This window comes from Martes martes (genome assembly GCF_963455335.1).
Source record: "Martes martes genome assembly, chromosome: 1".
Classification (NCBI taxonomy): Eukaryota; Metazoa; Chordata; class Mammalia; order Carnivora; family Mustelidae; genus Martes; species Martes martes.
The window spans coordinates 116,117,346-116,143,937 of NC_137888.1; the positions used below are offsets into that span (position 1 = coordinate 116,117,346).

The following is a 26,592-nucleotide window of genomic DNA, read 5'->3' on the forward strand; positions in this document are numbered from 1 at the left end:
GGTGCCCATTTGTCTTTCTGTCTTCTCAACATTGAACTTCCCTTCCTGTTTTGAGAACTCCACCCCTTGCAAGTATTTATAGGAAGCAGAACCCGTTTTCTGCTGCCTGGGCAGGGGCACATGACCTAAGGTCATCCGACTCCGGACTGTGGCTCAGGAGCTTGTGACACAAGATGGCAGAATTTGGGAGGCCCTTCCTTTGGGCAGTGGGTGGCAGCAGTGGTGGTGACCCCAGTGGCGGCGGCCCTGTCCAGAGCTGTCCAAGGCAGCAGGGCAAACTGTGTTATCCAGCAGCGATGGCTTGTGTCATGATTTGGGCTGTGGTCCCAATGGTCGAGGAGCCTCCCAGTTCCTGCCCATTTCCCAACTCTGTTCCTCAGCCTTCCCAGAGATGCTGGGCTTCCAGATGTCCTTTTACTCAAACTGCATGCTGCTTAAATCAGACAGAGATCATCCTCGGTTGCAAGAAACTAAGAACAGTAACTGATGTGAGGGGTGACACATTAACTCAACAGAAGCCATGAATGCACAAGCCGTAGAGAGACTGATTTGTCTCGTTTAGCTAGTTGTCACCTTGGGAAACAGCAGGACTCCAGGAAGAAGTATTTGTGTGGATGGGAGGGGAAATCAGGCCAGTCTGGTCTTTGGGGCATGGGCTGCCAGGGCTTGCCAGGAACAGCACTGGACAGAGGCTCCAAGGCGTTCTGAGGGATGTGCAAGGCTCTGGGCTGCGGCATGCAGGCTGGAGAGAGTGCACTGACAGGAGAAGGGGAAGGGCGGTAAGGGCAACCACTAGTGAGCACAGGTTGACTCGGTGAGTGCCAGAGTGTGGAGCCTTACCCAAAGGGCCTTTTGTGCCCTTGTAGAGCTGCCGAGGAAAGTCTCTGCTTTGTCAAATGAGGACCACTGTTTTTCTCTCTCTCTGATCAGCCCAAACACTTCTGCTGACGTGTAGTCTCCATGGTAATAGAATCAGCTTGTGGGCCTTCTGTCCTTTCCCCACCCCCTCACCCCCAATCCCACCCCTGCAACTGGGCCCTTTATGATTGGATAAACAGAGATAAAAAGTGAGAGGATAGTGACAATTCTAAACTACCAAAAGGGCAAGTCCTTGTCACCCCCCCACTTCACCCCCCACCCCACCCTGCAGAGGAGCAAAGAAATTGTTCTCTATTCCCACTGAGGGAAGGAGAAGGAAACCAGGAATGTCGTGAGTGCAGGTGTTCAACCTCTGCTAAGTTGTTTGTGGTTTTTGTGAAGAGTAGGGGCAGCCTACAGGTCAGCAGAAGCCACTCCTGTCTACATTCTTTTTTCCTTTCCATCAGATCAAGGACTGTGCCTGGTGTTCAGCTTATTGCTTGAATAAACTCAGGGCCCGGTTGTCATTCTCTTAACTTCTCCATGAAAGGGCCGTGTTTGCCTGCACAGACTATGGGCACGAACCCGGGGCATTTGGGCCACTCTGGCTGTGGGGGGCCGAGCCAGCCGCCACAGGAGGTAAGAACGCTTCTCTCAGACTCCCAGCTCGGAAACTCCTGTCCTTGGGGAACCCCCAGGGCATGGACTCTCACATCCACAGGACAGGCTCTTGGAGTTGTCGTCGGGGAGCTCTGACCTGCCGGCCTCTCTGGTCAGCTCCGTGGGGGTCACCCAAGGAGAGGACGCTGAAAAGTAATCTGGGTGAAATTACCAAAAAATATGGAAGAAAGAGAAAACAAGCCAGGTTTGATTTAAAAAATATTTAAGAGACACGTGTTTTATTGTCACAGAACATCACTTAATAAATATTTTAGCAGAATGATGAGCCTGAATCACAATGATAGAGGAAGAGCTTGGGGACAACTAGGAAGGCAACATTTTAAACTTTTAACTTAAACCTGAATTCACCAGCTCCATCCTCTGCATCAGGCCCCCAGGTCGGGCGGAGAACCTGTGTCCTTCGGCGCAGGGGCCCAGTTTCTCACCTCGGCGTGGAGCCGGGTCAGTATATGGAAGACCAGTGACAGCGGCTCTTGATGACCTGAAGCAGAGGCTTCCTGAAGGTGAGGAAGATGACGGTGCAGGCCACCAGCAGGGTGAGGCAACTGGGAAGAATGAGCACGAGGTACAGCAGGCCCATGTCCACCCGCTCCCATTTGCAGTCCTGAGGCATGCCTCCGGGCAGTTCCATTAGGCGAATGACCTTGGAGGAGAGGTTGCAAGTGACCATGGCCAGGTCGGCAATGGTGTGCAGGCGCTGCAGGGACCCCCAGCCCTCCACCCCACAGCAGTCATAAGGATTCTGACTGAGGTAGATGGTCCGCAGACTTCGGGTGAGCTGCTCAGACACAGCCCTCCAGGGAAGGGCTGTGAGAGAGTTTCTGCGCAGATCCAGGGTCTGCAGGGCTGGGCTGCCCCTGAACCGTGGGAAACTGGTCAAAGAATTCCCTGACAGATCCAAGTCTCTCAGATTCCCAAACCCAGAGAAGTCCAACTCCGTGGAGCTGGAACTGAGGCCCACGTTCCTGAGAGACAGGACCTGTAACGTGGGGGCGATATCCCGGAGAGGGGTGACAGTCCCGTTCAGAACCCCCCAGTTGCCGGACAGGTCTAAGTGGGTGAGTGCGGTCCCCTGGAATGAACAGTCTTGTAAGGCCCCCAGCCCGCAGCCCTCCAGAGAGAGGCTCCTCAACGAGGCCACGTTCCGGAAATCCACACAGCTTGGGGGGCCCAGGCGGTGCAGGTCCGCCGGCCGGGGGCAAAGAGAGATCTGATTGTGGCTCATGTCAATTGTAGTGATGTTACTGGCATCAGCGAAAAGGCCAGTGGGGACGCCCACGAGCTGGTTGGAGCTCAGGTTGAACGACCGGAGGCTCCTCAGGCAGCCTTGGAGGCCTGGGGCCAAGTGCAGCTCTGACAGCTGGTTCTGGCTCAGGTCCAGCTCTGTGAGGGCCCCGGGAGGCTCGTGGTCTCGGATATGAAGCGTCACCAAGCAATTCTGGTTGAGGTTCAGGTGCGCAAGGGAAGGCATTTTCTTCAGGAAGCCATCGGGCAGGTACTGGAACTGGTTCTGGCTCATATCCAGGAAGCGCAGCTCGGTGAGGTCGCTGGAAGCAAACTCCTCCCAGAGGTTGACGGTGGTGATGTTGGTCACGTTGCCGTCCACGAGGAGGAACTGGGCCACCATCTCCCGCGGCGAAGAGGTGTTGTACAGGTCCCCGTAGAAGCCCATGTTGTTGTCCCGCAGCAGGAGAGTGTGCAGCTTGCCGCACTGGGGCAGGAGCGGGAAAAACAGCAGCTGGTTGTGGGAGAGGTCCAGCGTCTCCAGCTCGAAGGCAGCCTCGGCCCCGGATGCCAGGAACCATTCCAGGACGTTGTAGCTGACGTTGAGGAGGCGCAGCTGGGTAAGGCTGAAGTCCACGATGCAAGGGAGGTTGTTATAGGCCAGGTTGAGGTGTCTCAGCTGGGTCAAGCCATCGAAAGCACCGCCCTCAATCTCAAAGATGTAGTTTCTCTGCAAATCCAGCTCCCTGAGGTGCCCCAGGCCCTCAAAGACGGAGTCGTCGAGCCTCATGACGGTGTTCCTCGCCAGGGATACGGACTCCAGCGAAGACAGGTTCCGGAGCATGAGGGCCACCATGTCTTCTGTCAGGGAGTTCCCCGACAGGTCCAGCGTCCGCAGAGCCCGCAGGCTGCGGAAGGCAGCCGCCGTCTCCCTGTAGCTCTCGGACAGGGAGTTGTCGGGCAGTGCCAGGCTGCGTAGTCGGGCCTGCTCTTGGAAGGCGCCGCGGCTGATGCGCTCCAGCTGGCAGCCGCGCAGACTGAGGCTCTCCAGGAGTGGGTAGTGCCGGAGGGAATGGTTCCACAGGGTCCTCAGTGGGTTGGCGTCCAGGAGGAGCATCTGGGAGTAGGGCGGGAGATGGCCGGGCACCAATTCAAGCTTCTGCCCTCGGCAGTCGGCCACTCCATCAGCCTAGGCCCAAAAACACACTGGTCAGTGTAAGGACCTATTTAACCAGAGGCTTCCATTAAGGTTAAACAACAACCTTGTTGTTTAATCCTTAAACTGTCCCTGCTCCCCTTCCCCCAGGGGACTGACTTAAAAACAAGTCCCAGAAACCAGCCCCAGGTAACAAAGCCCAGATACAAGGGTGGGTCAGGCCAGGTGGAGACTATCTGATCAGTGGGGGGTTGCATACTGTCTCCTTAGCTACCAAGGAGAATGGGTCCCGCACTTTGGGAGCCTTCTGGGCGCCAATTCTAACCAAGGAGTGATAGGCTAGGTGAAATGTCTACTATACGGTAAATTGTAATTCAATTGGTCACCTAGCATCACTGTGCAGCTTTCTCTGTGTGTTACAGTTTCATTGGCCACCTGTGCGTGGCCAGGCCCGACCGCATGGACTTTGCCCTTAAAAGCTAGTCTGTGAAACAGAGAAAGGTCGTCCTCTCTGTAAGAGGCGCGGCCCTAGCCGGTCAGTTTGATTCTTGATACTTAGCGCGAAATAAAGCTTTGCTTGACCTTCGCTTTATATCAGTCTCGTTCCTTTAATCAGGTACCCATTTTGGGGGGGCGCATAACAGTCAGCAGGGAGGGGGCCTCCAAGGTGGACATTTATGCACAGAATCCTGGCCTGTTGCCTGGACTATTCCTCCAACCACTGCGAGGGGCTCTTGAGATTTTTTCTTTTTTTTTTTTAAAGGGAAAAAAGGACAGGAAAGTGTTGCACAAAGGGAACGTTTCTCTGTTCTTTACTGTCACGCTGAAACAATCAGCTAGGAGCTGGGGCCCAGATCTCACTCGTGACCCGCTCGTATCAGAGGAGAGCTGAGCTCCGGTCCATTGGTCCATTGGCTTCTGAGCAGGGACAACTGTACTCGCGGTGTGGTTTCAGCTGTGAGAGGAACTGAGGATCAAGGCGGTACCTGGGTGTGAATCCCACCTCTGCCATTTATTTCCCAGGTGACCTTGGGCAAATAACTTAGCCTAAGTCTGTTCTTCCCTGTGAAGAATGGAGATGAAGTAGAGGGTGCCTGCCTCAGAGGTCTGCAGTGGGATTGGAAGGGAGGCCGCACAGTGCCTGACACAGGAAGCACCGTTCACCCAAATGGCCACTGTCATATCCTTATCGCTATTACCGTGACATCTGCGTGTCCAGCAGGATCAACGCCAGACAGCTGAGATGCTGTGGCATCTTCATTGCACCCGAAGTAATTTTGCCTCGGATGTTCCTCTACATTCTGGATTGATCAATATTAAAGCCGAAAAGGACTTTAGAGCTCATCACCCCTCTGAACGGTACAGAGAAGTGGGTCCTGGAGAGAAGTGAAGAGCCAATGGCATTGCAGGGACAGGAGCCCAGAGCTCCTAATGCCCAATTCAGTGCCCTTCCTGGGTGCTGTTCCACCACGACTGTGCTGCATAAGGAGGCAGGATGGATGGGATGACCCTGTTCTCACCGCAGAAATCACGCAAGCCTCGGGATGCTTCAGCACAGCCCCATGTTTTACGAGACTGGCAAAAACAATCTGTTGCAGGATGTCAGATGTCTAGGAAAAAAGGTTTTAAGGGATAAGATAGAAGAACAATGGCCTTCCTTTTCAAGGATTGGTCAGTTAGGACAAGGCCCGTGATAGCGGGGAAAAAAAAATTTTTTTTAAATTTTATTTATTTATTTCAGACAGAGAGGGAGAGAGAGCACAAGGAAGGGCAGAGGGAGAATCAGACTCCCTGCCGAGCAGGGAGCCTGATGTGGGGTTCTATCCCGGGACCCTGGGATCATGACCTGAACCAAAGGCAGATGCTTAACTAAGCCACCCAGGCATCCCCCAACATTTTTAATGAGACCACACTCTGCAAACTGTGTAATAATCTACTTTTACCACCCTTGATAATATGTGCAGACATATTGCTGGGGCAAGAAAAATAAATTTGACCACATCTGTTAAGCAGCTGTATATTACTTCACTGCACAAAGAGCACAGTGTTAACAAGAGTTCTAGGGTCGGTCCAGTCTGGTTCTGCTTTTCAACAAATGGGTGACTTTGGGCTGTTACCTAACCAGTCGGGACCTTCATTATTCCATGTGTAAAACAAATTATATTTATAATTTTCTCACAGGGGCTTCTTTTTCTTGAGGATTCAGTGCAATTGTTTATGTAAAACAATACAGAACCTGGCATGTAAGGTTTTGATAAATGTTGGCTATGATGATTAGCATAATTTGATTAATTAATCTATTTTTGAGCATCGGAGTTGTTTCTAATTTCCAGATGAACATCAGAATGAATTTGTCAAGTTCCTGTCACACTCCCCCTGAAAGACTTTGGAATTTTAATTGGGATTGCATTACAATTACGGGCTAATGGGGGGAGGGGTGGATAACCGATGTCTTTACAAAACTCAATCTCCCCCTGCAGAAATAATGTATTCCTTTATTTGAGTAAGTGTTGGTCTTCCCCTAGCAGGGACTCTCTGGAGAATGTTGTGTTTAGGGGCTTTCTTCAAGCCATGGGACCCTGTTTCAGCACAGCCGCTGCAGCTCTGGGGTCCCACCTCTGTAATCCCCTGGCAGCCCCAGTGAAGGGCTACAAAAAGACCACATGACTGTCAGAGCCCAAGAGAACCTCACCATGGCCACTTTATGACCACACGTGGCTTAGGCAAGGAGGGGCACTGGAGATAGCTGGACTCGGAAACTCTCAGCCCTAAGAGAGCCACAGGGAATCCAGTCTTTGAGCTCCTGGCAGCCCACCCCCACTCCTCCCCACCAGGCTGGAAAGGGTCAGGCAGGGGGTCTAGCTGGAGCCCTGAAAGGCTATCAAAGAACTCACACTTTATTCCCTCTTTGTTCTAAGGCTAACTCCCTCCTGAATCAGCTACTGGGAAGTTAATCTTCAATTGCCTCTGTAAGGGAATAATGGAAGTCTGAAGTTGTAGCAGAGACTAACAACAATAATACTAGATAAAACCCATAGCTCCTATTACATACAAGGCACTGTTCTGAGAGCCTTATATACACTATTTAATCAACATAACAATGCAGTATTATGGTATTATGGGTTGGTACCATTATTCCGTATCTTATAAAGGAGGAAACTGAGACACAGAGTGCTCCCTGCCCCCCACCAATGTCACCAGCTGGTAAACTGGGGTTTCAACCCACTCTGGCTCATAACCACCACTCCATACTGGAGTATCTTACAGCACAGTGGTTAGAGGTTACTAAAAGTGGTTAAGAACCATGACCAGCTGGGCTTTTGAGATTTATCAGCGTTGAATGTAGGTATTACCCCGACATTCAATTTGTCCTCCCAGTGCCTTGTATATAATAGGACTCAAGGACTGTTTATTAAATGTATGTTTCCCAAGCAGACTTTTGATATCACAGACTTACAGGCAAGGGTGAACATTTCCAGAAATGTGCTCAGTCGTTATGAGCCAAGTCTGTTTGCACATACAGGCCAAAAGCCCTGCAGAGGGTAAGCTGTAAAAGCCCAGCTCTCCACTCCCTGGATCATCCTCAGCCTGAACGTGATCAAGGATGCCGCTCTCGGCAGCACCCCTGTATTTGAGCACTTGCTACTGGCTCACCCACAGGCTCTGAGTCAGGGCTTCTCCAACTCTACTACGCCCTGCTCAGGGATTCCGACACCATGAGTGGATCTCGACCGTCCAGACTTTTAACAAGCTGTTCTTGTTCTTGACCTCGGTCTCTGGGGCCTCCTGTCTTCAGCAGGTATGAAAACGATGGGGCAGGGACTGCCTGGTCTTTCCCAGGTATCATCGTGACCTTTGGTTCAGGAGCAGCTTGCACACGACAGCCCGCGGGCAGCTACAGAGTGACTGAGACTCCGTCCTTCTCTGCCCTCTTGGATGGACAATCCACTAAAATGGGCTGATCTTTGTCAGGGCAGAGGCAACAGACAGCTCAGAGTTCCTGGGAAAACTCACCAACTCGCAGCCCCCTTCAGAAGCTGCTGTGGCCATTCCACTTCGATTTCTCCATTCCAGTGTCAAGAAGTGAAAACCCAGGCAGAGCCAGAGGGACAGTAACTCCATCTCAAGTGCAGCACTGCAGAGAGAGGGCAAGGAAAAAGTGGGTCAGAGAAGGACATCTCTGAGGGCTGCTTTGCACTCTCGGTGGAAGGAGCTGGTTCCCAGCTGTGTCTGGTCTTGGAGGCCCACAGCTATAAGGAGGCGGAAACCCACAGATTCTTCAAATATCTCAGGTTAGCCAATACTTTCAGCCTCTCACTGCAACTGTAGACGGCACTTATTTTTGTTTTGCCTCTGCCATTTGAGGGACAGGTAGCTGAACACTGAAACTTGTAAGGGAGAGGGAAAGGACTCAAGGAACCAGGTCTCAGGTCACCTGGAGTTTGCCATCTTTTGTAGTTCTGTTGAAGTTTTCTTCCCAAAGCTCAAATCTGCCCAGTGCCTCACCTGAGCTCGATAAATATTTGCTGAACAAATAAATGAATGAAAGAACAGTGAATTGGAATTGAAATATTAATTGTAGCTTCTGGTCCCATAAAGTTACTAATTATTGTATTGACACGAGGCTTTTAGGAGGGTAGATCTCATTGGAGATGAGCCCTTTGAATACAGCCCTTCGGGAAAGAAAAAAGACTTTGATATTTTGCCTGGATGAGAGAAAAAACTGAAGGGCAAATGGAGAGTCATCTTCACATATAATAAGGATTATTGATGAAGTGTGATCGCCAGCCCTCTTACCTAGCCAGTGAACACAGAACAGGAACCAGGAGAAGGCTTATATTTATACATCTACCAACAGAATTTTAGAACTAAGAGACTATTACAGACATCTGGTATGTCCTCTGCCATCACAGTTTTACAGGAGAACATTCAAAGGCCCAGAGATAATAACAGCTTATTCAAGACTCCAGATCAACTTAGGACAGGGCTGAGAGCAGGCCCCAGGATCCTTTCCCTGAGCTCCTGTAGTAAGCAGCATCATTTCTCTCCCTGAAGGTGCTATTGAAATGACTGCCCTCTTGTTGGGAGGGCTGATAGCCCAGTGGCATTCCCCTCTCAGCTCTGCATTCCTTACCCTCAGAGGCAAGTGCCTGGCCCCAGCATTTCAACTGCTCCGTCCTCTCCTTGACATCCCCCCAGGACAGACCACAGGCCCTGCTTCCTAGTCTTCTCCTAAGCCAGCAGCACCAGCACTCATATGAACCTCCTCACCTATTTCAGGGGACCCACAGACCCTTCTCCCTCACACATCCAGGCCATCTCGGGCCCCTTCCTCTTTCTTTGAATGAGTTTACACATCTCTGAGGCTACCTTTAACTTCCTGGTCAGATCTGAATACTCACCAGTGAAAACAGACTAGCAGAAAAGCAAAGTGAAACCAGGTAAATCGACTATAGCTTTTATGTCAGGTCAGGTCAGCTCTCCTTACCACAGAGGGAACCTCTAACTCAGAATTCACCAGTCTTTGCTGGACACTGGGAATCCCCTTCCAATCTCCCCTTCCGCTTCTGCACCTGTGCAGAAACTAATACCTCGTGGCAGATACAGGGCACAGATGGCAGGAGCAGAACCATATGGGCTTCGTCCTTAGGATCATTGAACACACACGAACACACACACACAGGAAACAACCTTGGGATCACTGCCCACCTTGAGATAAGGTTGCCAGATTTAGCAAATTACAGGATGCCATTTGAATGTAAGATAAACAGCAAATAACTCTTAAGTGCAATATGTCTCTTGCAATATTTGCATCATACTTATACTAAAGAAATTGTTTATCTGACATTCAAGTTTCACTGGGCATCCTATATTTTATTGATGACAGACAGGGAAACGGCAACCATGGACTTGCCCCCCTGCCGCCTTCCTCACTCACCCCCTCTATCAGGCTTGAGATGGTACATGCTGCTGTCACAATCAACCTTCCAGAAGAGCCATTTCAATTTATATTGAAATGCCAAATCTAGATGGGTTCAGGGCAAACTTGCGATTTCTTCAGGGAGAATGTAACTCTTTAGACTAGAATGCTAGATAGGCCCAATGTCATGCCCAGAGTGTAATTTCAATTTCTGGGTCAATGAGAAAATTTTTGCGAATTTAAAATACACTTTCTCCTTCCTCCTAATCAGCCAACCAGGAAAGAAAAATTATTGCTGTTTCTTCTGGGCGACTCCTCTCATGAGGCAGCATGGGAAAATCATAGGTTTTAGAACCAGACAGACAGGGGTTTGAATTCTGGCTCTAGCATTTGTTCTCTCTCCTTGAGCAATTCATATAAAGCATCTAAGACTCAGATAATCCTTCTATAAAATGGGGATAATAATAACTATTCAGAGTTTTTATGAGGTCAAGTAGCATATGTGAAAGTGCTTCATTTACTATGAAGATGCTTAATAAAATAATTACTATTTATGAGTTTCAAATACCATTGAGCGGGTTGAGTGGTTGCTATTTATTGACTCCAAGGTAATTTAAGGAAGGAAAAAGAATGAAAAATGTGGATGGAAGAAGAACTATATCATTATGCCAACCGAACTTGTGAAAGGTATGCAGGAAGACTGCATTAAAAATTCTGTGTTAATAAATTCCAGAACAGTGCTCGCTTCGGCAGCACATATACTAAAATAATAAATTCCAGAACAAGGTTAATCCCACTAACAAATGATTATGCTGGTTGAGAGCTGGTTATCCTCAGAGAGCAGTCTTACCCTGCTCTGTACCACAGGGAGTTGACTTCTGAAGGCTGTTTCCCCAGCTCTGGGTGTCAGCTGCTCTCCCGCCGGTTCGTTCAATAGGAGGCACAACGGGAAGTCAGACAGCAGAATACCCCGAATCCAGGGTATTTCTTTCCCTCTCTCTCTGCCGTGGACAGAGAAGTCCTTGAGCTTTGACTGGTGACTACTAGACTCTAGTAACATCCTCTTGCCTCTATCCTTCCCCTATCTATGGAAGATCACAGCTTCCTGAAATTGCTAACCTCTGAATTGACTGTCTACTTGCCCATTACCTTCTTAGCCTCTTCCATCATGTTTAGCCAATTTCCTGCATTAAACTTCCTCTTTAAAAAATAATCTGGGCGTTTCTGTTTCCTGGTTGGACCCTGACAGATGCGATGACATAAATGAGAACGGCTTTGGATCAGTCCTAAATAAAAAGATACATAATGACCCTAAGAAGAATAAAAGGCTTTCAAAATAATCACCATCCAGGTTGAGAAACACTATTCCGGGAGCGTATAGAACGATTCCTCAGAGCCATAGTATTGCAAAGAGTACAAGATGAGTTTGGATGCCAAGTTTTACCGGAAATCCCAGGAACCCTATACTGCATGCTTAAAACTGCTTCCCCTCCACCCATAATTAACCCCAGCTGGGGGAGAACCACTCCACAGAGTACCCAGCTGTAAAAGAGCATCTAAGCTTTTGGCAAATAATAACTGTCCCACTTCACTCCAATCTCTCTGACATCTTCTAGAAAATACATCCATGTATAAAGCCAAGTCATCTTAACTACATTTTTGGTAGAGAAAGAGAACCGAAAGGAAAATAATTATAATGGAGGGCACATGGGCAGTATGACATTAATAATTTAAATAAGGTAACCTGGAAACCCACCCCCCAACCCCAGATTTAAAAGGGCCTGGATCCACGGTTCCCATTTCACGGACTATGAACCATTTTCAGGAGCCACAGACGAACCAGAGCCGCAAGGAACTGCCAATCAACCTGAGTAGGGTTTGAGTAAGTACCACGTCTCCTCCGGGTCTCGGTGGCCAGCAGGGAAGTCCCCTGTATAACAGCTGAGGCCCTGACAGGAGAAGCAGATGGCATCTACAGACTCTGCTTGTATCTTCTTCTTAAACCAGATAACAAAATTGAAGTGTTCCTTCTAAGTGTGGAGGCAAAAAACGGTAAGTCTTGCTCTCTTTTATACAGAGTCTACAATTCTGTATTTTTCTATTCAGTTAACAATTTCTATAAGGTCTCTCTTTATTTTATCCAGTCATGGTTTTCATGGTCATGGCTAACACCAGAGATTGTGAGCTTCTAATTAATGAAAGACAAGGCACTAGTGACCCAGGTGCTAGCCGGGTCTGTACTACATCTCACCTGGAGTTATGAGAACTCTAAATCCGACCTTCTGTTACAGGAAGTCCTCTTAGTATTGCATTTATATTTCTTCTTTACCTTCTAACTATTTTGTTTGTGTTCAGTCAACCCAAAATGTCCTTGCCAAGTTCTTCTCTAAGAAGTCCGTGAAATATTAGGACCTCCAAATGCTTTATGGCATCCCCTGGGCAATCCTTAGTCTTGAGGCGCAGCATTCTGATTGACTATCATGGAAACCTGTGATTCAACCCATATCAACCCCATGTCTATAACAGTGTTCCTAAAAAATTTTTTTTATTTATAGGAGCGCCTGGGTGGCTCAGTGGGTTGAGCCTCTGCCTTCGGCTCAGGTTATCATCTCAGGGTCCTGGGATCGAGCCCTGCATCGGGCTCTCTGCTCAGCGGGGAGCCTGCTTCCTCCTCTCTGCTGCCGCTCTGCCTACTTGTGATCTCTCTATCAAATAAATAAAATCTTAAAAAATTTTTTATTTATTTTAAGTGATCTCTATGCCCAACATGGGGCTCGAACTTTTGACCCTAGGATCAAGAGTCGCATGTTCGACCCACAGAGCCAGCCAGGCGCCCCTATATAGTGTTCCTTTTTTAGGCAGATATACGATATATCTTTTTGTCTGGTTTTTCTCTGTTCATACCTAGTTATAATAAATAAGTGGTGAAATTCATTTCATAAAAGCAACACGAATCAAGACTGTATTCTAGAACAAGAGAACACTAACAGTGAGGAAGAAGATCACAGATCAGCTGTAAAAATTCCTCTTTGTTTTGGAAAGTATGCTTGTTTGCTTTTTCTGGTTCTACAAAATTGTACGGAGAAGCTCCTGCTTCACTGAACCAAGTAAGGTCAAAGGAGACCAAGTGAATGGTGGTGCGGGCTGAAAGGGATGGAGCATTTCCTTCTCTCTGACAGGAGGGTGTCCTGCCGGCAGCAGCTGGGCTGTATGCTGGGGGAGCACTTTGCATATCCATTCCCATGCCCACCTCAGTTCTGGGCTCAGGACTGCTCGAATGGAAGATGGCAACATGCGGCCAAGGAATGGCTTTAGTGAGGGGCCGTGCGGGTGTTGCTTGCTTTTGCAATGGACAGGGAAGAGAGGGTAGTGAGATCTTTTGACTGGTCTGCTCCTTGAAGTCCTGTGGTTTCCATGTCCCCGTCATCACAAAATTTACAATTGTTCAGGGGTGCAGCAACATCCCTAGTTTTGTTAGGTCGTCTAACGCTGAAACATATGTATACTACTTTTTCCCCCCAATGCATGTAGATTTTCCTGTATTAATAAAATAAAACTTTTTTAACGAGTGATTAATTCTAAATAGTTTCCTGTCATGATGTAATGTCTTAATCAGCAGGTAGTAAAACACTACCACACATAAAGGCCTATCCATAGGTATTTTAGTCCATAAAACGATCTCATACTGAAAGTTTGGGAATACTAAGGAATAACCCCGACTTGAGTTTTGGTTTTGTTGTATGGGAGGGTTTTGATTCATTTTCAGGAAAGGATGCTGGATTTCTAATATCCAGGGGCACCCTGAATACCTCACCCCCACACTCTTACCTCCCCACCCCCTCTCACCACTGCTACTACAGAGCGGGGACAGCACCCTCTTTGCTAAAGGTGCTATCAGTAAGTGTTAAGAGTGTTATACATACATTGGTCTGTAATTGAGAATTTTCCCCTTAAAATAATCAGAGAAGCTGAAAAAGATTTAAACAAAGGGGTCTTTGCAGAAAGATGGCAACTCAGAGGTGCTGGTGTCAGAAATAAATATTTATAGGGACACCTGGGTAGCTCAGCCATTAAGCGTCTGCCTTCACCTCAGGTCATGATCCCAGGGTTCTGGGATGGAGTCCCACATCGGGCTCCTTGCCCAGCTGGGAGCCTGCTTCTCTCTCTGCCTGCCGCTTCCTCAGCTTGTGCTCTTTGCTCTCTTTCTCTCTCACCCTCTCTTTCTCACAAATAAATAAATAAGTAAACAAATAAATCAACAAAATCTTAAAAAAAAGAAATATTTATAGACTGGTCTGAGGGGAAGAAATCTCTAGAAGCAGAGAATGCATAAGTACAGGGTGTGAATGTGTGAGGTTGGCCTCTGTGAACACAAAAGGCACAGCTGCTAGCTGGAGGTCTCCACAGAAAGGGAATCTGCCTTTGTTTAAAAGTAAAAGAGCAAATCCCACCTGGGATCCTGGAAGAAAGAGAAGGGCAGCTGGTCACACACTGTAGAGAGCAGATACTAAAGAACAGAAACCCCAGTCTGTGGCCACTTCAAATAATTCCTACTACCAAGAAGTATTTGAAAGCCTCAGGCAAACAGCTCTGGTCTCTTTGATCCATAGCAAAAAATTAGAGTGACTTTAGTCCTGACCAAATGTTGAGAGTTAGCATCTCCCATGGCGAGACCACTTGACACTCCGAGCTTCCGGGTAGGGCGCCTTGGGAAACACAGTGACCCATCTCGGCAGTACCCTTGCCAAGAACATTTGCCCTGGACCCAGTCATGAGGAAACAATCAGATGGATCCAGGCTGTACACTGTCCTACGAGACAACTGGCTTGGGCTCTTCAAAGAAGTCAAAGTCTTGGGGCGCCTAGGTGGCTCAGTGGGTTAAAGCCTCTGCCTTAGGCTTAGGTCATGATCTCAGGGTCCTCGGATTGAGCCCCGCATCAGGCTCTCTGCTCAGAAGGGAGCCTGCTTCCCCCCCTCTCTCTGCCTGCTTCTCTGCCTACTTGTGATTTCTTTCTCTGTGTGTCAAATAAATAAAATCTTAAAAAAAAAAAAAGAAGTCAAAGTCTTGAAACACAAAGAAAGGCAGTGGAGGGGAAAAGGGGAGGTCTGAATACGTGTGAAGAAGAAGCACAGTAACCAAGGGTAATGCATGTACCTCAAGAGGATTTGGGAGTTTAAAAAATCTCTAACAGAGGGCACCTGGGTGGCTCAGTGGGTTAAGCCTCTGCCTTCGGCTCAGGTCATGGTCTCAGGGTCCCAGGATTGAGCCCTGCATAGAGCCCCGAATCGGGCTCTCTGCTCAGCAGGGAGCCTGCTCCACCAGTGTCCCCCATGCCCCGCCTGCCTCTCTTGCCTCTCTGCCTACTTGTGATCTCTCTCTCTCTGTTAAATAAATAAATAAAATCTTTAAAAAAAAATCTCTAAGAGAAAAATTTGAGACAACTGGGGTAAATTTATGTGTCTCGAATGATGTATTTTCAGATGGTATTATGTACAAGTGATATTATCAGATTACTGCTCATTTTCTTAGGTATGAAAATGATTTTTTGGCTATGTAGGAAAGTGTCTTTATTCTTGGGAAATGTCTGCTGAAGTATTTGGGGTGAAGTTTCACGATATCTACAATTTATGTAACCTACTTTCCCATGGCTTGGGCTGGGGGTGGAGAGAGAAAATTAAGGCAAAATATTACCAAAAGATAAATTTAGCATGATACTTCCTTTTAACTTCTCTGTAAATTTGAAATTTTTCAAAATAAAAATAAACAGGGAACATGAGATAAATGTTGGAGTTCCTAAAAGAAGAGGGGTAATAATAGTAATTTGTTGTCCTAGTATTTCTTGGAACATAACATTTTTTTTTAAGAATTTATTTTTTTTTTTTTAATTTTTTTATTTTAATAAACATATAATGTATTTTTATCCCCAGGGGTACAGGTCTGTGAATCGTCTGGTTTACACATTTCACAGCACTCATCATAGCCCATACCCTCCCCAATGTCCATTTCCCCACCACCCTCTCCCATCCCCCTTCCCCCCCGCAACCCTCAGTCTGTTTCTTGAGATTGAGTCTTTTATGGTTTGTCTCCCTCCCAATCCCATCTTTTCATTTTTTCTTTTCCTACCTCCCCCCAAACCCCCCCACCTTGCATCTCCACTTCCTCATATCAAAGAGATCATATGATAGTTATATTTCTCCGATTGACTTATTTCGCTAAGCATGATACCCTCTAGTTCCATCCACGTCGTCGCAAATGGCAAGATTTCATGTCTTTTGATGGCTGCATAGTATTCCATTGTGTATATATACCACATCTTCTTTATCCATTCATCTGTTGATGGACATCTAGGCGCTTTCCACAGTTTGGCTATTGTGGACATTGCTGCTATAAACATTCGGGTGCACGTGCCCCTTCGGAGCACCACGTTTGTATCTTTAGGATATATACCCAGGAGTGCAATTGCTGGGTCGTAGGGTAGCTCTATTTTCAGTTTTTTGAGGAACCTCCACACTGTTTTCCAGAGTGGTTGCACCAGCTTGCATTCCCACCAACAGTGTAGGAGGGTTCCCCTCTCTCCGCATCCTCGCCAGCATCTGTCATTTCTTGACTTGTTAATTTTAGCCATTCTGACTGGTGTGAGGTGGTATCTCATTGTGGTTTTGATTTGTATTTCCCTGATGCCGAGTGATGTGGAGCATTTTTTCATGTGTCTGTTGGCCATCTGGATGTCTTCCTTGCAGAAATGTCTGTTCATGTCCTCTGCCCATTTCTTGACTGGATTATTTGTTCTTTGGGTATTGAGTTTGATAAGCTCTTTATAGATTTTGGATACGAGCCCTTTATCTGATATGTCGTTTGCAAATATCTTCTCCCATTCTGTCAGTTGTCTTTTGGTTTTGTTAACTGTTTCCTTTGCTGTGCAAAAGCTTTTGATCTTGATGAAATCCCAATAGTTCATTTTTGCCCTTGCTTCTGTCGCCTTTGGCGATGTTCCTAGGAAGAAGTTGTTGCGGTGGAGGTCAAAGAGGTTGCTGCCTGCATTCTCCTCAAGGATTTTGATAGATTCCTTTCGCACATTGAGGTCCTTCATCCACTTTGAGTCTATTTTCGTGTGTGGTGTAAGGAAATAGTCCAATTTCATTTTTCTGCATGTGGCTGTCCAATTTTCCCAGCACCATTTGTTGAAGAGGCTGTCTTTTTTCCATTGGATATTCTTTCCTGCTTTGTCGAAGATTAGTTGACCATAGAGTTGAGGGTCTATTTCTGGGCTCTCTATTCTGTTCCATTGGTCTATATGTCTGTTTTTGTGCCAGTACCATACTGTCTTGATGATGACAGCTTTGTAATAGAGCTTGAAGTCTGGAATTGTGATACCACCGACTTTGGCTTTCTTTTTCAATATTCCTTTGGCTATTCGAGGTCTTTTCTGGTTCCATATAAATTTTAGGATTATTTGTTCTATTTCTTTAAAAAAAATGGATGGGATTTTGATAGGGATTGCATTAAATGTGTAGATTGCTTTAGGTAAAATAGACATTTTCACAATATTTGTTCTTCCAATCCATGAGCATGGAATATTTTTCCATTTCTTTGTGTCTTCCTCAATTTCTTTCATGAGTACTTTATAGTTTTCTGAGTATAGATTCTTTGCCTCTTTGGTTAGATTTATTCCTAGGTATCTTATGGTTTTGGGTACGATTGTAAATGGGACTGACTCCTCAATTTCTCTTTCTTCTGTCTTGTTGTTAGTGTAAAGAAATGCGACTGATTTCTGTGCATTGACTTTATATCCTGACACTTTACTGAATTCCTGTATAAGTTCTAGCAGTTTTGGAGTGGAGCCTTTTGGGTTTTCCACATATAGTATCATATCATCTGCAAAGAGTGATAGTTTGACTTCTTCTTTGCCGATTTGGATGCCTTTAATTTCTTTTTGTTGTCTGATTGCTGAGGCTAGGACTTCTAGTACTATGTTGAACAGCAGTGGTGATAACGGACATCCCTGCCGTGTTCCTGACCTTAGCGGAAAAGCTTTCAGTTTTTCTCCATTGAGAATGATATTTGCGGTGGGTTTTTCATAGATGGCTTTGATAATGTTGAGGTATGTGCCTTCTATCCCTACACTTTGAAGAGTTTTAATCAGGAAGGGATGCTGCACTTTGTCAAACGCTTTTTCAGCATCTATTGAGAGTATCATATGGTTCTTACTCTTTCTTTTATTAATGTATTGTATCACATTGATGGATTTGCGGATGTTGAACCAACCTTGCAGCCCTGGAATAAATCCCACTTGGTCGTGGTGAATAATCCTTTTAATGTACTGTTGGATCCTATTGGCCAGTATTTTGGTGAGAATTTTCGCATCTGTGTTCATCAAGGATATTGGTCTGTAATTCTCTTTTTTGGTGGGATCCTTGTCTGGTTTTGGGATCAAGGTGATGCTGGCCTCATAGAATGAGTTTGGAAGTTTTCCTTCCATTTCTATTTTTTGGAACAGTTTCAGGAGAATAGGAATTAATTCTTCTTTAAATGTTTGGTAGAATTCCCCTGGGAAGCCGTCTGGTCCTGGACTTTTGTTTGTTTGGAGATTTTTGATGACTGTTTCAATCTCCTTACTGGTTATGGGTCTGTTCAGGTTATCTATTTCTTCCTGGTTCAGTTGTGGTAGTTTATACATCTCTAGAAATGTATCCATTTCTTCCAGGTTGTCAAATTTGTTGCCATAGAGTTGCTCGTAGTATGTTCTTATAATTGTTTGTATTTCTTTGGTGTTGGTTGTGATCTCTCCTCTTTCATTCATGATTTTATTTATTTGCGTCCTTTCTCTTTTCTTTTTGATAAGTCTGGCCAGGGGCTTATCAATCTTATTAATTCTTTCAAAGAACCAGCTCCTAGTTTTGTTGATTTGTTCTATTGTTTTTTTAGTTTCTATTTCATTGATTTCTGCTCTGATCTTTATGATTTCTCTTCTCCTGCTGGGTTTAGGCTTTCTTTGTTGTTCTCTCTCCAGCTCCTTTAGGTGTAGGGTTAGGTTGTGTATTTGAGACCTTTCTTGTTTCTTGAGAAAGGCTTGCACTGCTATATATTTTCCTCTCAGGACTGCCTTTGTTGTGTCCCACAGATTTTGAACTGTTGTGTTTTCATTATCATTTGTTTCCATGAATTTTTTCAATTCTTCTTTAATTTCCTGGTTGACCCATTCATTTTTTAGAAGGATGCTGTTTAGTCTCCATGTATTTGCGTTCTTTCCAAATTTCCTCTTGTGATTGAGTTCGAGCTTCAGAGCATTGTGGTCTGAAAATATGCAGGGAATGATCTCGATCTTTTGGTACTGATTGAGACCTGATTTATGACCCAGGATGTGGTCTATTCTGGAGAATGTTCCATGTGCACTAGAGAAGAATGTATATTCTGTTGCTTTGGGATGGAATGTTCTGAAGATATCTGTGATGTCCATCTGGTCCAGTGTGTCATTGAAGGCCTTTATTTCCTTGTTGATCTTTTGCTTAGATGATCTGTCCATTTCAGTGAGGGGAGTGTTAAAGTCCCCTGCTATTATTGTATTACTGTCGATGTATTTCTTTGATTTTGTTATTAATTGGTTTATATAGTTGGCTGCTCCCATGTTAGGGGCATAGATATTTAAGATTGTTAGATCTTCTTGTTGGACAGACCCTTTGAGTATGATATAGTGTCCTTCCTCATCTCTTATTATAGTCTTTGGCTTAAAATCTAATTGATCTGATATAAGGATTGCCACCCCAGCTTTCTTCTGATGTCCATTAGCATGGTACATTGTTTTCCACCCCCTCACTTTAAATCTGGAGGTGTCTTCGGGTCTAAAATGAGTTTCTTGTAGGCAGCATATTGATGGGTTTTGTTTTTTTATCCATTCTGATACCCTGTGTCTTTTGATTGGGGCATTTAGCCCATTAACATTCAGGGTAACTATTGAGAGATATGAATTTAGTGCCATTGTATTGCCTGTAAGATGATTGTTACTGTATATTGTTTCTGTTTCTTTCTGATCTACTACTTTTAGGGTCTCTCTTTGCTTAGAGGACCCCTTTCAATATTTCCTGTAGAGCTGGTTTGGTGTTTGCAAATTCTTTCAGCTTTTGTTTGTCCTGGAAGCTCTTTATCTCTCCTTCTATTTTCAATGATAGCCTAGCCGGATATAGTATTCTTGGCTGCATGTTTTTCTCGTTTAGTGCTCTGAATATATCATGCCAGTTCTTTCTGGCCTGCCAGGTCTCTGTGGATAGGTCCGCTGCCAATCTAATGTTTTTACCCTTGTATGTTACAGACTTCTTTTCCCGGGCTGCTTTCAGGATTTTCTCTTTGTCGCTAAGACTTGTCAATTTTACTATCAGGTGACGAGGTGTGGACCTATTTTTATTGATTTTGAGGGGCGTTCTTAGCATCTCCTGGATTTTGATGTTTGTTCCCTTTGCCATATTAGGGAAATTCTCTCCAATAATTGTCTCCAATATACCTTCTGCTCCCCTCTCTCTTTCTTCTTCTTCTGGAATCCCAATTATTCTAATGTTGTGTCGTCTTATGGTGTCACTTATCTCTCGAATCCTCTCCTCGTGTTCCAGTAGTTGTTTGTCTCTCTTTTGCTCAGCTTCTTTATTCTCTGTCATTTGGTCTTCTATGTCACTAATTCTTTCTTCTGCCTCATTTATCCTGGCAGTGAGAGCTTCCATTTTTGATTGCACCTCATGAATAGCTTTTTTGATTTCAACTTGGTTAGATTTTAGTTCTTTTATTTCTCCAGAAAGGGCTTTTATCTCTCCGGAGAGGGTTTCTCTAATATCTTCTATGCCTTTTTCGAGCCCGGCTAGAACCTTGAGAATTGTCATTCTGAACTCTAGATCTGTCATGCTACCTATGTCTGTATTGATTAGGTCTCCAGCCTTCGGTACGGCCTCTTGTTCTTTTTTTTGAGGTGAGTTTTTCCGCCTTGTCATTTTGTCCAGGTAGGATTTGCTTTCTCCTGCTGTGGAATTCCGCTGTTCTTGGTGACTGAAGTTGGTTTTGGATGGTTTCTTGTTGATCTTCTGGGGGAGGGGCCTGTTGTAGTGATTCTCAAGTGTCTTTGCCGCAGGCGGAATTGCACCGCCCTTGCCAGGGGCCGGGCTAAGTAATCCGCTCGGGTTCGCTTTCGGGAGCTTTTGTTCCCTGAGCGCTTTCCGTAGAGTTCCGGAGGACGGGAATGAAGATGGCGGCCTCCCAATCTCTCGGCCCGAAGGAGCCGAGAGCTTGGGGTTCCGCTCCTCAGTGCGCTCTCAGAGCAAAGCGCCCAGTAGCCCCGCCTCCCTGGCTTGCGGTCGCGCCTCGAGGAAAGCAGTCAATTGTTGGAGCTGGAGAAAAGCGCCGGGTCGCTTTTGTCTCCGCGGCCTCCGGCCGCGCTCCGAGTCCACCCAGCCTGCGACCGGCACAAGGTAACCCTGGGCTTAGAGCTCACTCCTCGGCTTTGTCGCTATAGCCGGCTTCCCCACTCTAATACCTGCGAGCTCTGCGGCACTCAGACACCCCCAGTCCTTCTGTGACCCCGCGGGTCCTGGGGTTATGCTGACCCCGCCCGGGTTTCCCCCCAGTTTAGCCTCTGGAGCGATGTCTCCCAGTGGAGCCGACTTTTAAAAGTCCCGGTTTTGTGCTCCGTCGCTCCGCCGCTTGCCGGGTGCCGGCCCCTCCCCCCGGGGTCTATCTTCCCGTCGCTTTGGATTCACTTCTCCGCAGGTCCTACCTTTCAGAAAGTGATCGATTTTCTGTTTCTGGGATTGTTGCTCTTCTTCTCTTCGATTTCCCGTTGGATTTATAGGTGTTCACAATGGTTAGATAAGCTATCTAGCTGATCTCCTGCTACCCGATGTCGTCTCAGCCTGCTACTTCTCCGCCATCTTGACTCCTCCCCCCTAAGAATTTATTTTTTTTGTCAGAGGGAGAGAGAGCACAAGCAGGGGGAACAGCAGGCAGAAGGAGAAGCAGACTCCCCACTGAGCAAGGGGCCTGACGCAGAACCCAATCCCAGAACCCTGGATCATGACCCAAGTCGAAGGCAGACACCTAACTGACTGAGCCACCCAGGCACATTCCGGAACATAACATTTTTCAAATATTCTCCTGAGAAGAGTGCTCAGTAAACATTTGATAAAAATGCATATACAAATAAACCTTAAAGAGAGCCTAAAAATTCTAGCATTTGACATTCAAACTAGAGCCTCCAGACAGCTTCTCTCCTATCTGAAAGGAACCCCTGAGTGTTAGATCACATGTTCTGACTTGAGGTACTAATATAACTTCCACTGTCCAGGTCAGTCGATAGCTCTGTCCACCACACCTGCAGTCCCTCTGAAAGGCAGCCCTCAGGGGAAACACATGACCTCCCCGCCACCTTCACCTCTACCTCCATCTCCAATAAGCTCATAGAATCTTGGGGGAGCACCTCACCAGAGGAGGTCAATCCTTACATGCAGCCAGCACCCTCTGAGTGATCCCGATGCAGAGACAAGAGAGAGAATTAGGTAATTTTTTTTTTAAATAGGCTCCATGCCCAGTGTTGGACGCTTAACTGACTGAGCCACTCAGACGCCCTAAATTAAGTAATGAACAGTGGAAACTGGAGCTAAGAGGCACAGAGAGAAGGCAGAATTGAATGTTTAAGGGCTCTTGCCATGAGGAAGCAGAAGCTATGAATTAGATGACAAGGTGCATGAATAGAAAAGAATGAGCCTGGTGGTGGGTAGTAAGGAGGGCATGTATTGCATGCAGCACTGGGTGTGGTGCATAAACAATGAATTTTGGAACACTGAAAAAAGATTAAATTTAATTAAATTTTTTTAAAAAAGAAAAAAGAAAACACTCAATAGAGGGCAGAGATCAGAGAAACTGAAATAGGAAGAATGACAAGAAGGTGGGCCCTGCAGGCTGGGTGGCAAGGATGGGCTCTGAGGCTGCCTCTGGGGCTCATGACGGTTCTCTGCAAGGCCAGGTCCATTTCCAAGCTCCATGTTTTCTCATGATAGCATCCCCATGCCCCAACCCCCCAAGGGCAACTGTTGGATCTTGCCAACAAAAAGGAGTTAACTAAAATAAGACTTGTTCTTTGGGCACCTGGGTGGCTCAGTCATTAAGCGTCTGCCTTCGGCTCAGGTCATGATTCCAGGGTCCTGGGATCAAGTCCTGAATCGGGCTCCCCGCTCAGTGGGAAGCCTGCTTCTCTCTCTCCCAGTCCCCCTGCTTGTGTTCCCTCTCTCATTGTCTCTCTCTCATCAAATAAATAAATAAAATCTTAAAAATAAAATAAGACTTGTTCTTTAATAAGCTTAAACACAAAGGACAAAACTGAACAAGGTGCATGTGAGTTTTATGATGCTACCTGAAAATTAGAGAAAGTGGCTGAAATATGAATCTAGCAACGTATTTTTCAAAGTGCATCCTACAGGCAAGAATGACAGAGGGATCGGAGAACTAAAGAGCAGAAATTTGTTGGGAAACAAGATATTAAACTAGTCTTGAATTATCTCCCTACAGATTACTTATGAATTTTGCAAAGGCAAAAATAGCAGTTATACGGTGGAGAAACTGGCAGACACCTCCTTAACCAGACGGTCAAGTTACTACAGGGACTTACTGGGGTTACTTGGCAAAATCCGAATATAAGCCATGGATGAAATAACAATATTATATAGGGGCACCTGGGTGGCTTAGCTGGTTAAGTGTCTAACTCTTGATCTCAACTCAGGTCTTGATCTTAGGGTCATGAGTTCAAGACCCGCATTGGCATGGAGATTACTTAAAAACAAAAAACAAAAAACACAGTATTACAGTGATGTTAAATGCCCAGATTTTGATCATTGTGCTACATTTATGTAAGACTAATCTTGTTCTTAGAAAATATACACTGAATTGTTTGGAGGTAAAGGGGGATGTCTGCAACATTATTCTCAAACCATTCAGGGAAAAAAAACACATGTGTGTGTATGTATGTTTTAAGTAGGCTCCACGCCCAGTGTGGGGCTTGAACTCACAACCCTGAGATTAAGGGGCATGTGCTCTACTGACTGAGTCAGCCAGGCACCCCCATATATGTAGTTTTAACTAAATAAATAGAGAGAGAGAAAAAAAAAACAAATATGACAAAATTTTAACAACTGGTAAACAGAGGTGAAGAATTTATAGGAATTCTTTCAGTTAAATTTGCAATTTTTCTGTAAGTTCAAAATGGTTTCAAAATTAAAAGTTAAAAAAATTAACACATAAGAGAACAAACAGTTTTAGGGGCACCTGGGTGGCTCAGTCAGTTGTGGCCAACTCTTGATTTTGGCTCAGGTCATGATCTCAAGGTTGTGAGATCGAGCCCATCATGGAGCTCCATGCTGGGAATGGAGCCTGCTTAAGAGTCTCTCTGCTCTGCCCACGACCCCACCCCCTCTGACCCTGCTCCCTCCCTAAAAAAATAAAATAAAAATGAAAAAAATGAAAAGTGTACTCTAAAACTAATTATATTCTTGTAACAGGAAAATTGACTTATTTTGGGTACTGACAAATCATCATGTTAGATAATTGTAGACATCATCTCTGTTTTATGAGAATCTGCACATAAAACTAACTTGATTTGCAAGATTTTTGCTCAGAGAAATTGTACTGACACCAAGCAAATGGTTTAGGAAGATATATTTACTGCTTAAAATGTAGTCTGGAAAAGGAAAGAAGAACAGGGAGGGAGAAAGGAAAGGAAAAAAAGAAAAGCAAGAATAGCATTTTGGCTCAAATTTTAAATTCAAGATGAGGGGGGACCTGAGTCCTTCTGACCAAGGCCCAAAAGATAGATAGATAGATAGAAGATAAAAACTATTCAACTTTTCAATAGTGAGTTTAGGATTACTTTGGTAACAAGCTATGAAATCTAAGAAAGATGTCTAAAAAATGTTAAAATTTAATTTGTGCTCTCTTTCTCTACAAATAAGCCACAGGCATACTTTAAAAATCGAGAAAATCTAAGAGAAGTGTCTAAAAAAGTTTAAAATTTAATTTGTGCTCTCTTTCCCTACAAATAAGCCACAAGGCATAATTCACATACCATATAATTCACACATTAAACGTGTACAGTTCAGTGGTTTTTAGGATAGTCACAAAGTTGTACAGCTATCACCACCATCTAATTCCAGAACATCTGCATTACCCCAGAACAAGGCCCTATTTCCATTAGCAGTCACTTCCCCCATCCCTTGGCAACCACTAATCTCCTTTCCGTTTCTATGGATTTGCCTATTCTGGACATTTTATGTACATTGGATCATACAATACATGGCTTTTTATGTCTGGCTTCTTTCACTTAGCATAATGCTTTCAAACTTCATCTATATTATAAGCATGAATCAGTCAGTCGTTCCTTCCTTTCCGTGGTGCATAATATTCCATCATATGGCCAAATTTACCACATTTGCTCATGAATTCACTAGCTGATGAACATTGGACTGTTACCACCTTTTGCCTATTATGAATAATGCATCTATGAACATCCATGTTCAAGTTTTTATGTGGCCATGTTTTCAATTCTCTTGAGCATACACCCTGGGAATAAAATTGCTGGGACGTGTCATCCTTCTGTTTGATTTTTGAAGAATTGCCAGACTGTTCTCCAGGTCCTGCACCATGTTACATTCTCCCTGGCAATGTACGAGGGTTCCAATTCATCCCCATCAACACTGGTTATTTCCTGTCATTTTTATTCCAGCCATTCCAGCGGGTGTAAAGTGCTATCCCTTTGAGATTTTGATTTGCATTTCCGTAACATCTAACAATGTGGAGCATTTACATGTATTTACTGACTTATTTCTACATCTTCTTTGGATAAATGTCCAAAATGTGTACTATTAATTTCAAAGATATTTTAAACTTGATTTTGGTATTATATGTAGAAAGAAAATGAAGAATATTTATAAAAGTAAAGAACTGGGTGGCTCAGTTGTTAAGCCTCTGCCTTTGGCTCAGGTCATGATCCCAGGGTCCTGGGATGGAGCCCGCATCAGGCTCCTTGCTCAGCGCGGAGCCTGCTTCTCCCTCTGCCTCTATCCCTCCCCACCGCCCGATGGTACTCTCTCTCTCATTGTCTCTCTCAAATAGATAAATAAAATCTTAAAAAAAAGAAACAGTTGTAAATCTTTGGCTGTATTAGTACATTCTTATATTATGTAAAGAATCGATGTTCAGATGGCCAATATGTCTAAAAGAACCGGCAGGGACGCCTGGGTGGCTCAGTCATTGAGCGTCTGCCTTTGGCTCAGGTCATGATCCCAGGATCCTGGGATCAACTTCAACCTGGATCCGGCTTCCCTGGTCAGTGGGGAATCTACTTCTCCCTCTCCTTCTGCTGTTCCTTCCTACTTGTGCTCTCGCCCTCAAATACATAAATTTAAAAATTTTTTAAATTAAAAAAAAAAAGAACCTACATACTGAGGATTGGGGTAACATGGCATTTAGAATTTTGATGTGTGAATTCTGACTTCATAATTTGCTTCTCTGGCTTTTTCTCTTAATAATGAACTTGCTAAAACATAGGCTCTTAAACTTGTTAAAACAATGGCTTTTGAGGACCCTTTGCCCCCAGAACTTATACCCTGAAGATGGGAGAGAAAAATGGGCACACTTCTAAAGGACAAGTTTACAAAATTTATTGAAGGTGTTGAAAATGTAGATTACTTTTGACTCAATAATTCCACTCCTAAGGGTTTATCTGAAGGA

General features: G+C 45.2%; 1 protein-coding gene across 2 annotated transcripts in view; it reads right to left on the reverse strand.

The window, feature by feature from the left end:
* Positions 1 to 1,732: 1,732 nt before the first annotated feature.
* NRROS (negative regulator of reactive oxygen species) overlaps positions 1,733 to 26,592 on the reverse strand; it is a gene marked incomplete at its 5' end in the record, with an annotated part of 35,572 nt that continues 10,712 nt past the window's right edge. Inside the window, 2 exons of one of the 2 annotated variants that reach the window (XM_080821909.1) lie at positions 1,733 to 3,952; positions 7,934 to 8,054. In XM_080821909.1, the coding sequence (XP_080678035.1) occupies positions 1,982 to 3,952; positions 7,934 to 8,041 (2,079 nt within the window). In that variant the 3' untranslated portion in view covers positions 1,733 to 1,981. The remainder of the gene's footprint in view (positions 3,953 to 7,933; positions 8,055 to 26,592) is intronic. The other variant, XM_080821910.1, reaches the window with a different exon arrangement.